This window comes from Psammomys obesus, unplaced genomic scaffold, assembly GCF_907164565.1.
Source record: "Psammomys obesus unplaced genomic scaffold, mPsaObe1.curated_primary_1811, whole genome shotgun sequence".
Lineage (NCBI taxonomy): Eukaryota > Metazoa > Chordata > Mammalia > Rodentia > Muridae > Psammomys > Psammomys obesus.
This window is the reverse complement of record NW_026596125.1, coordinates 7,696,793-7,709,055: the sequence shown is the minus strand read 5'-3', so window position 1 is coordinate 7,709,055 and position 12,263 is coordinate 7,696,793. Positions and strand designations below refer to the sequence as shown.

Below are 12,263 nucleotides of genomic sequence, written 5' to 3'. Positions count from 1 at the left end.
CTCATCAGTGGATCTGCTATCTGATTGTCAGCACAAAAGAAAGAAAGAAGAAAGAAAGAAAGAAAGAAAGAAAGAAAGAAAGAAAGAAAGAAAGAAAGAAAGAAAAAGACAGGAAGGCACTGATTTGGCCTCTTTACCAATAAGACATCATTCTCACTGGGTCAGTGAAACGAGAAGATTGAAACTGCTTTGAACAGCATCATCAGCATTCAGAATATCTAGCAGCGCATCAGAGAACAGAAAAAAAATCGCTTGTTCAATCACTTTGAGAGATGTTATAACAAGAATGATCCTTTGCACAGACAGAATAATGCTCCAGAGAGAGGATGCTAGCAAGGACATTACTTTCCTCAAGCATCCAAGTAGCACAGGCCATCGTTCTGCACACAACAGTGCACAGAATCACAGGTTCACTTCTGGATTCCTGAAGCCAAGAGCCATGGGAATCCATCATCATATCAAGAGGATGAGAAAAATTTAAGTGACAATGAAAAAACAGCAAGTACTGAAGCTAAGGGAAAAGACAATTTGCAAATCAATTTATTTCTAAGCATTCAGACTCCATTTATTCTGATGCAGAGCATTCAAACCAATGTCCCGCAGAAGTTCATAACCCCCAAGTGGGGTAAATGTGTTGGGATGCTATGCATCAGCCCAGCTTCTCATCACCAAGCTGTTAAAAGTGAGGTGTCAGAGAAGCCAGGGGGCAGCTGGGAGGCTGTAGCTTAGCTAATTGATTGCACTTCCAAATGCCCTAAACCGACTCCTGAGATCAATCACACTCAAGTCTAGTAAGTTTTATTACAGTCCGAGAATCAGAGCTGCCAGCATTTGCACGCCCCTTCAGAGGAGCACAGAAAACGCTTACGGTGCAGACAAGGGTCAGAGTCCATGTCTGTAACCTCCTCCTATCATTTCTCTTTCTCATCAAACAACCTGCCAAACAGAAGTAAGAGTAAATAAAAATCAATAGAAGAGGGTGGGAAAGCGCAGCACCGAAAGGCCACATCACACGGAGAGGCCAAGTGGAAGTGGGTCGTTGGCTTTGGAAGCCTCTGCCTAGGTATGATGAGAATGAGACATCAGTACAGTCAGCTTCCGCCTCAGTGGCTACATACTCCTGCTGACACCGCCTTTGCCTTTCTAATGAAGTGGGAAAGTCTCTGAAAACAAAAGAGACCACTGTGCCCAGCCACAGCCAAATTTGTCCTCATTCTTCCTGCTCTCCTGCCTTATTCTCAAGCTTAGAGAGATACAGCTGTGTTTTTATTTCAGTGAGAGCATACACATTTGTAGCATCCTGTAAGTGCCTAGCACATGGCAGTAATCATGAAGTAAATGTTAATCCAGTATTATGATGGATTATGCGGTGTCATGTGTATCTAATACAAGCACTGAACTAATATATTTGATTTTTCTGAAAGTTAAGTCCTGGTTGAGGGGAGAGGAGCAAGATGCGGCCCGCTTCTCCCACTCTCACACAGAAAGCTTACAATTTGTGTATGTCTCCTTCGTGCCTTTTCTGTGTCTCTAATTTTAAAATACTATATATAAAATACAAATTAATATCAAAAGGAGGAGTCTATTTCATTATGAAAATATCCACTTTGTGAACATTATTTTGTATTTGTATGGTGTGTGTATGTGAGTGCATGTGTGTGTGTGTGTGAAGGCTGGACTTGTGTAGGGGTACCTTTGCTCATGCATGTATTGTGAAGGACAGGGATTGTATCTTCCTCCAGATATAAGAGTACAAATGAGGAGAGCAAGTGCTGAAACCCTGGAGGAGATCATCTGACGGTTCTTCAAATAACCTTTCCCTCTCTTTGTCCCACAAATTCTTAGAAGTGTGTGTGTGTGTGTGTGTGTGTGTGTGCGCGCGCGCGCGCTCCTGTGTGTGTCAGGGCAGTAGTTGAGTAGAGGGAAAAGTGATCTTGCATGATCAAGTATCTTTTGCATGTCTTCTATCATGTGAAGAACATATTAATTAAAAGATGATAAGCATGTGGCTCCCACCAGGGCCAAAGCCACATCCCAGAGTCATATGCAAGCAACCCCAGGCTGTATCCTTCCACTACAATGTCAGTCCAGTCCAGGGCCCGTGAGTAAGGAAAGGGTGCTTATTTGTAAATCCCAAAGAGACTTCTGCTTGTATATCATGCAACATTTTTATGACAAATCTTGGCGAAGATACATTACGAAAGGACTGGGGTGCTGAGTTATCCAATCCTGGCACCGTGGGGGATCTTCTCTGTCATTGCAAACGCCAGGTTAAATTAATGAAATATACTACAGGGCTTTCAGAATCTGAGACTCAGCCTTCCTTGTGATAAAACTCAAAGAACCAGAGGGCACATATTAATGTCAGGCTGGCAGTCCAGAAGAGGAGGTTAATCCAGGCGTCACTCAGAGCTGCAAGTGCTGAAGAAAATTCGGATCTGATCACCCATGAGAGTGGCATGTTTTGCACAAAATTTAAGGGAGTGCAGACCCCTAGTGTTAAATATCATAAATACATTACTGAAGAATGATTTAATCTAGACACTTAAAAGTGAGTTTTCACTTGCTCATATGAATTTCCTATTGTGCTTTCCACTCATCCTTTCAGAAAGCATGTGAGTGCCTGTTTAGCAAATAACTCATGAAGATCTCAAAACAGAATGACGTGTGCCCTGAAGAAGTCAATGAGCAGGTTGAGGCAGACAGGACAACTACAGAGGATAATACAGATCAGGGGAAGGGGAGACTGAATCCTGAAAAACAATCACTTTATTATTATTATTATTGTTGTTGTTGTTGTTATTTGCAATTTATTCTCTTTGTGTGTGCCCCTTCCCTCACCTCCTCCCTGTCTCACCCTCCTCCTCCACTAGTCCACTGATAGGGGAAGTCCTCCTCCCCTACTCTCTGACCTTAGCCTATCAGGCCCCATCAGGGCTGCCTGGATCCTCTTCCTCTGTGGGCTGGCTAGGTGGCCCCACAAGGGAGAAGTGATCAAGGAGCAGGCAACTGAGTTCATGTCACAGACACTCTCTTCTCCCCTTACTAGGGAACCCACATGGAGACTGAGCTGTTTATGGGCTACATCTGAACAGTGAGTGTAGACCCTCTCTATGCATGGTCTTTGGTTGATGCAACAGTCTCTGCAGTGCCCCCTGGGCCTTGCTTTTTTTGGCTCTATTGGTCTCCTTATAGGGCTCCTGTCCCCTCCAGGTCCTTCTATCTCCCCCTTCTTCCATAAGACTCCCTGTGTGCTGTCCAAAGTTTGCCTGTGAGTCTCTGCATTTGCTTTGATCCCTGCTGGGTGGAGTCTTTTAGAGGACATCTGAGGAAGGCTCCCATCTTGTAGGTTCTTTTCTACTACTTCCGGTGCCTATCCTGTGTTCCCTTCTGAATAAGAATTAAGCATCTTCCCTAAGGTTCTCCTTGTTGTTTAGCTTCTTTAGGTGTACAGATTTTAGTATATTTATCATATATTATATACCATGCATGTCTTTCTGCTTCTGGGTTACCTCATCTTTTCTAGTTCCATCCACTTTACTGTAAATGTCGTGATTTCCTTGTTTTTACTTGCTGAGTACTACTCCATTGTGTAAACGTACAACAATTTCTGTATCCATTCTTAAGTTGAGGGATATCTAAGTTGTTTCCAGGTTCTGACTATTATGAATAAAGATGCTATGAACAGAGTTGACCAAATGTCCTTGTATGGTTGAGCATCTTTCAAATATATGCCCAGGAGTAGCATAGCTACTATAGTAGCATAGTGATAGTCCCAGTTTTCTGAGAAAGTGTAAGAGTGTTTTCCAAAGTGGTTGTACAAGTTTACATTCCCATCAGCAGTGGAGGAGGGTTCCCCTTTTTCCACATCCTCTCCAGCATGTGCTGTCACTTGAAGTTGTTGATCTTAGCCATTCTAATGGGTGTGAGATGGAATCTCAGAGTTGTTTTGATTTGCATTTCCCTAATGACTAAGGAAGTTCAGCATTTCTTTAAATGTTTCTCTGCCATTCAATATTCCTCTGTTGAGAATTCTCTGTTTAACTCTGTACTTCATTTTTTAATTGGATTGCTTGGTTTGCTGGTGTTTAATTTCTTGAGTTCTTTATATATTCTAATTAGCCCTCTATCAGATGTGGGGTTGATGAAGATTTTTTCCCAGTCTTTAGACTGTCATTTTGTTCTGTTAACAATGTCCTTTGCTTTACAGAAATGTAAAGCAGTTTCATGAGGTCCCATTTATTGATTGTTGATCTGAGAGCCTGAGCTCTCAGATCTGTTTAGGAAGTTGCTTCCTGTGCCGATGCGTTCATGTAAACATCTTCCATGCTCATAAATCGGTAGAATTAACATAGTAAAATTGGCCATCCTACCAAAAGCAATCTATAGATTCAATGTAATTCCTATCAAAATACCAACACAATTTTTTACAGACCTTGAAAGAGCAATTCTCAGCTTCATATGGAAAAATTAAAAATCCAGAGTAGCTAAAACAATCCTGTACAATAAAAGAACTTCTGGAGGTATCTCCATCCTTGATCTCAAGCTGTACTATAAAGCAACAGTAATAAAAACTACATGGTACTGCATAGAAACAGACTGGTGGATCAATGGAATTGAATCAAAGACCCAGAAATAAACCCACATTCCACCGACACCTGAATTTTTACAAAGAAGCCAAAACCATACAATGGAAAAAAGATAAAATCTTCAACAAATGGTACTGGTCTAACCAGATGTCCACATGTAAAAAAATGCAAATAGATCCACACTTACCACCCTGCACAAAAGTAAAGTCCATAAAACAGATACACTAAATCTGTTAGAAGAAAAAGTGGAAAAACAATCACTTTTAATGAGGCACTTTAGTGAAAATGGAATTGTATTGGTCCTTAAAAGAAGGGGAAAGTGGGCTGGAGAGATGGCTCAGAGGTTAAGAGCACTGCTTGCTCTTACAGAGGTCCTGAGTTCAACTCCCAGCACTTACATGGTGGCTCACAACCATCTATAATGAGATCTGGTGCCCTCTTCTGGTATTCAGATGTACATGCAGACAGAACATTATTTACATAATAAAATAAATCTTAAACAAAAACAGTTAATTGAAAAAAAACAAACAAGTGATTAAAAAAAAAGGAAGAAGAAGAATGCAGCCACTCCTGATGAGACCTAATTGACTAGGGTGAGAAGGAAGGAAAAGAAGACCTCCCCTATCAGTGGACTTGGGGAGGGGCAAGCGTGCAGAGAGGGGAGGAAGGGAGGGACTGGGATGGGAGGAGGGAGGGAACCACAGAGGGGATACAAAGAGAATGAAGTGTGATCAATAAAGAATTAGAAAAGAAGAATGGGAAAGTGTCTTAACATTACTTGTGTGTATGTCTGCAAGAGTGCATGCAGGAGCATGAGCACGTGAGGGAAGAGCTCAGTTCTGAGGTCTTCTTCAACAGTTTCTCCACCTTAATTTTCTTCTTGAGCCATGGTCTCTCACTGAACTTGACGATTACTGATTCAACTAGACTGGGAAGCCAGAAAGTGCCTAGGTATCTTCTCGGCTCCACAACCCTGGCACTGTGGTAGCAGGCACATACCAGGTTGGCTGTGTGTTGGCTTCTACCCTGTCTTCACCCCTTAATTTGGAGAATTATGACTCTCAGTCTTTTGCTTGCATTCTAGAATTCAAGCTTGCATCCACTTTCTCAAGTTTGGAGCTCCAAACTCAGGTCTGACCAAGTCACTTCCACGGCCCAACTGGTTTAGGGATTGTTGTTGTTTACTTGTCTGTTTTTGTTCAGATAATAAAGTAATACACACCTGTGTGGAAGTTAATACTTAACAATTTGGCTAGATCTAGAGTCACCTAGAAGACAACCCCTCCAGCATCTCTATGAGGGATTTTCTAGGCAGATTAATTAAGCCATGAAGAAGACACGTCCTATATGTGAGCATCATTCTATTGATTAGGGTCCTGGACTGAACAACAAGAAAAAAGCAAGCTGAGTCACTGCATTCATTGCTCTCGCTTCTGCCTGCAAATGCTATGTAAACAGCCTCCCTCGATATTTGTGGCCATGAATTCCTCACCATGATGGACAGCACCCTCAGCTGTAAACCAAAATAAATACTTTCTTTGCCAAGTATTTGATCACAGCAGTGAGGAAAGTGGCTAACACAAGGATATCAAGAAGTCTTGAAAAAGATGAACAGCAGAAACTAGAAGCCAACCTCCTCCACCCTGAGACAATCACTGTCAATACAGTCACAGAGTTTCCACTCTTGCTCCAGTTTTTATGGGGGGAGGGGCAATGTGGTTTCTGCACTTCCCTTGCCTGAATACCCAGTGCTTTTCTTCATCCCTGTAACAGTCAAAGGAGCTTTCTTCCGGAGCCAGTCTATAGGGTGTCTTGTTACTGCATGGTTGTCCAGCATGCACAAAGCTCTGAACAAGGCTTTCCCATCACTGAGTGGATGTGGGGCTTGTTTCCACCATCAGAGACTGACTCTCCGAAGCTTGGTTTCTATTCTCTGTCCTCCTCATCTCTTGACTTTCCAACTCTGTTTTTATTGCATCTTTATTTTCTCCTAGAAGTGATGCCTTCTTGAACTCATACCCCAGATGATGGTCCTATATCCTGCGGGGTCACTCTGTCCTTAACAATAACCACAAGCTGGGTATGATGGTTTGAACGGGAATGGTCCCCATAGGCTCATATGCTTGAGTTCTTGGCCCTCAGCTGGTGAAACTTTTGGGAATGATTGTGGGATATGGCCTTTTTGGAGGAGGTGTGTCACTGAGGGTGGGCTTTGAGGTTTTAAAAGCCTATGCCTTTCTCTCTGTCTAATTATCTATCTATCAATATCTCTACCTCTATCTCCCTCACTCACCTCTCAGCTACCCCTGTTGTCATGCCTTTGCTCTGCCATCATGAACTCTAACTCTAACCCTAACTGCAAGTCCCATTAAACACTCTCTTTTGTAAGCTGCCTGAGCACTAAGAAATCCCATAACCTCCCAATATTCCCTAGTGAGTCTGTGAAGGAATTACATGTCTACTATTCATCAGCTTCCCAATTTCAACGCCTTCTGGGATCTCAGTTGGCATTTTGCCTCTTGTGCATGAAGCTGTTTTTCTAGAACACGTCCCTCTGCATCCCTCACAACCCTCTGTCTGCCCCATACACCTCCACACCCTCCAAGTCCCATTGCAGCCACAGGGTTATTATGAGAGATGTCACGAGGCCTTGTACTTCAGAGCTCAGAGGAGAGCTTATGGCCAAAACTGGCATCCCTATTCTGAGCAGAGGACTTCCTCCCCTGACAACGCCCTTCTGTTGTTCCTTCCAGAAGAGACAAGCCTCTGCCTGACATCAACGTCATCTGGGCCCATCCTTTTCTCAGTCTCTCCCCCCTCCTCCCACTGCTGTCTGCACCCAAGCTCCTCCCAGTTCCTGTGACTTTTCTTATGTCCCTATATTCTGACTGATACAACTGTACCTTTCATACCAATGAGTACCAGGTACTTCACCAAACATGAACTATTTTTGCACTGGCAGAAACCTGGCATCAAATATGCCCTGTCTGTGTCCTTTGAAGGAAGTCCACACTGGGATTTCCTCCATCAGCTCCCTGGTTTGGGGCCTTCAAATGCACACTGACGTGCACCCTAGCCTTCCTGGGCCTCCAGCCCACGGATGGAGACGTAGAAATTCTCAATCCCTGTAAGCACATTACACATTCCTCCTACTCATTCTGTTCCCCTCGAGATCCCTGACTAGTGCTCAGAGTGATGCTGAGGGTTTCTCTGGTGACACAGACCCCAGTGAGGGGAGAATAGGAGGGAGAGATGCTGAGCCACTCCCAGCTCCTCTCAGGTCATCTATGTGATGAACCAGGGTAGACGGACCTGTCAGAAATGAAATGTGCTCTACTCCGAAGGCTCCTGCTCTCGAGTGTGCGTGTCCTTTGGGGACCCACAGCAGCACTGTGCCGGTACTCCTCACCTGCCCCTGTGAGTCTCAGTTTGTTCTCAGTGAGGAAAGGCTGATTTCTTACTTCCAGTGCTCGCTTCCCCCTCTATGTATACAATCCCTTTATCATCTGAGAGTACGCTCAAACAGACAGCAAAGCAAAGCTTAAGCATTGGTCAACACTACAGAATTCACAGTAGGTTTGACTGACAAGCAGGAAAACAGGTTAACATTGCCATAGAAGGCAGCATTTTGCTAGGCAGGGACCGGGGAGGGGTGGGGGGAAGGGAAATTAAATGAGTCTTTTCTCCAAATTCTCTTTTTAGCATCATAGCGCTTTCTGAGCTCCCACCCCATCCCTGGGGTTCTGTTCCAGATGCTCTTTGCAAAACTGTGGGTTGAATCCAAGTGAAAGTTGGAGACAGGAGCGGGGGTTAGGGGGACACACAATACCCTAAAAGGATTCTGAAAGTACAATAACCAAAAATTAGTTAAAGGAGGCTGGAGCAACAGCTCCATGGTTTAAAACGTTTGTGGCTTTTGCAGAAGACCCAGGTTCAGTTCTCAGCATGCACTTGGTGGCTCTCAACTATCTATAACTCCAACTCAAGTAGAGCCCATGCTCTCTTCTGGTCTCCTCAGGCACCAGGCACAATGTGGAACACATACGTCTCTTCAGACACACACAAACTAAACCATTAAAAATTTAATTAGAGGGTGGGGCAAAGGCTCAGAGGCTAAGAGCACGGGCTGCTCTTCCAAAGGCTCTGAGTTCAAGTGCCAGCAACCATCTATAATGAGATCTGGTGCCCTCTTCTGGGGTGCAGGTGTAAATGCAAACAGAACACAGTATACAGAGTAAATAAATAAATCTAAACCACACACATAGACACAACTTAACTAGAAATGAAAGGCACAGGGAAGCCCAGGTGCTTCTGGTGGTACCTGCCCATGATATGTATTGTAGCTTCGCTGCCACAGCTCTGAGAATGCTCACTCAGCACTATGCCCACAGCACCAGCGGACACTGCGGCAGCCTTGGTTCTAGGCATGCGCACTCTGCGCTACGCGTGTCATCACACACACAGCACCAGCGCTGTGATTGGAGCCCCTTAGCTCAGATCTGAAACTGTTGTATGTCTCAGACTATGGTGGTTTTTGTTCTGTTTTATTGTTTTTGTTTTGTTTTGTGCACAGAAACTTTTGTACCCTTACATAACCGTTGTGGAAAAACAAATACTTGATATTTTCCTACTGTCCCTCCTCAGCATGTAAGTATCAATATATCTGTGAAATTGTATTGTTAGAACGTTTGGGTTTTTTTAATTGCTGTTTTGAGTTGTTGACCTGAATTTCATTAAAAATAATCATTACATGAATTTTGACTTGGGATTAAGACAGTTTCTAACAACTTCTGAAATGGCCTTTCACATATTTCTGCCATTTTTTTATGTATTTATGTGGAGTGGCAAAACCAGCTTCGACAATTATGAAAATCAAAGTAGCAATCAACTCTGGGAAACATTAAGGATGCTTTATATTCTACAGTATTAAATATTCAGCCAAGATTTTATTCTTTATGTTAAACTAAACAAGTACATCCATCTCATCAGTATGCAAATTGGCTTCTACCTTTAAGAAATGATAACATCAGATGTATACCAAAGAAGAGCTTTGAAATGCACTTGTGATTTATTATCAGTCAATGTTTGGTTTACATACTTATCTATATTTCTATGTATCTGGGGCCAAGGAAAAAATCCTGGGCAAAGAGGCATTGTGAGGGCAAACAATTTAGGAATCTCTGCTGTAGGCCATTTACCAGAGAGTGCACTGCAGACAGCCACTGTTTAAATGGCCTTATCTGATGCCAGCCATGTGCAAAGAAAATAAAGCCCAATCTCAGATCCTCCATGTCACTATGTTCTTCTCCCTCTAAGCGGTTTACAGAGAGAGAGAGAGATCTAGAAGCCAGCTACCCAAAGTGTTTCCCTCTAAGGTGGAGTTATAGATTCATCCTTGCCCTGAAATAAAAATGCTCTTTGAAGATATGACACAGGGCCTCGGAGGACAGGAAGTACTGATGCTGAGGGCAGGAAGTACTCATGACCCAGTTTGACATCAGTTAATTAGGCGTTTTTCTCCTAACTTGCTCAGCTTCCTTGTTCTGAGGAGACAAGAGCACCATGGACAGACATGAGGTAAATACAAAAATGATGAAGCCTGTGGCACTTAGAATGGGTTTGGACTCATGTGTTTGAATGCTTGCCTCATAGGGAGTGGCACTTTTAGAAGGTGTGGCCTTGTTGGAGTAGGTGTGACTTTGTTGAAGGAAGCGTCACTGTGGGGGTGGGCTTTGGGGTCTGCTATGCTCAAGCTACACCTAGTATGGCACACAGTCTCCTTTTGCTTCCTGCAGATCAAAATGTAGAACTCTCGGCTCCTTCTCTAGCGCCATGTCTGCCTGCCACCAATGTTTCCTGCCATGACAGTAATGGACTAAGTCTCTGAAACTGTATGCCAGGCCCAATTACATGTGTTCCTTTATAAGAGTTGCTGTGGTCATGGTGTCTCTTCACAACAACAAAACCCTAACTAGGACAATGCCAGAAACATGACACTGGCAAACAGGTTGTCGCACAGCAAGGCAATGGGGACAAGGAAGACGCCACAAGAAAAGGAGATGAAGGGCAGAAATGAGAGGAGAGAGGGCAGGAGCATGGTCCATGCCACAATTTGGCCCAGAATCAGATCCATGGCAAGTCCTAAACCTGCATGCAAACCATAGGCAAAAATTTGAACGAGCCACCCACCACCGTCTACGGTGATCAGAGATACAGCACAGAAGAGCTGGTCCCCGTTGCTCGGTCAGTTGCCGTGGCGACGCACCTTCTGAGTGAGGTCACTGGCCTCGTTGATGTACCGATCTCGCTCCTTCTCTAGCTGAAAGATGATCTTCCTCTGCTTCTGGGCCTCGTCCTTGTAGTTCTGGATCTCCTCCTCCAGGTTCTTCTTGGCTTGCTCATGGAGCTTCACCATTTCCACCTGCTTCTGAGTCGAACCGATTGCTTTAAGCATATTCTTAAAAAAAAACAGAAAGAAAGCAGGTGTCTTACTCCCAGTGTTTGAAGAACCTGGAGCTTAGTTCATTCAAAAATAATTAGATGTCTTGTATTTGGGATGAATCAAGTTATCATAGGCTCTATAAATCACAAAGGGTCTGTTATGTGAATTTTGCACAAGGCATGCTTAAACGCACTAACAAATCAACACATTCCAAATGGGCCCTGTGTTATTCCCTGTTTAGCAGAGCAAAACTGAGGCTGAAGAGTAAAGGTATGTGCCAGTGAGCTCACACCACAGGGAAGTGGCAGAGCCAAGATTGGGATCCGCCTTCATCCCAGCTCTGGCCTTTACATCGTTTAGACTGAACAACAGGCTTAATCACCTAAACCGGGCTTTGACTACAAAGTAAAATAAAACTAGCTTACTAAGAGTGCAGAGGTGAGCCCAGTACTGGGACACAAACCTGTAATCCCAGCACTCCGGGCAGAAGGCAGAGGCAGGAAGATCAAGAGTTCAAAGCCAGTCTCTACTATATAGTGCTCCAGGAGACTAGTGTAGGCTGTCTCAAAAGACAAATGCAGGGACTAAGGATGTGGCTAAATGATAGAGTACTTGAAAAATAAAGTCCTCTTATAAGAAGATAGATAGATAGATAGATAGATAGATAGATAGATAGATAGATAGATATGCAAATGCCTGTATATAACATATGAACAATAAACATATGAACAATATGAACAATAAATAAAACATATGAACAATAAATAAACACATGTTCATATAAACATATGAATAAATCTACTCTTATATCACCACTGAAATAAATGGAAGCACATAGAGAATACTATGAACATTCTTGCTACAAAAGAGATTACTATGTTAACATTAAAGTGATAAGTAAATTAATTGCCCTGACTTGATCCTAAAGCAACGTATGGAAGCATGAAACATCCCTCTATATCTCAAATAAAGTATGTAGTTATTACATGCAAATTAATAGTAAAATAAAACTTTTTTTTAAAAAAGCAAATGTTTCATAGCAGCCTTATTCACAAAAGTCTAAAAATGAAACACAAACTGTCTTCCAAGTGACAAGCAGCAGAAAAACATGATATGTCCATGCAGAGAAACACTACTTGGCCATAAAAGGGAATAAAGTTCTCCTATGTGCTGCCATATTGATAAAAGTTGAGAACAGCCTCCTGAATGAAAGAAGGCAGACACAGAAGTCA

At 43.1% G+C, this 12,263-nt stretch overlaps 1 protein-coding gene across 1 annotated transcript in view; it reads right to left on the bottom strand.

Annotated features, from left to right (window-relative positions):
* Window positions 1–12,263, bottom strand: part of Cfap58 (cilia and flagella associated protein 58) — a 108,453-nt gene that overhangs the window by 78,500 nt on the left and 17,690 nt on the right. The window contains exon 9 of the mRNA XM_055591752.1: window positions 10,855–11,046. Within this exon, the coding sequence (XP_055447727.1) occupies window positions 10,855–11,046 (192 nt within the window). The remainder of the gene's footprint in view (window positions 1–10,854; window positions 11,047–12,263) is intronic.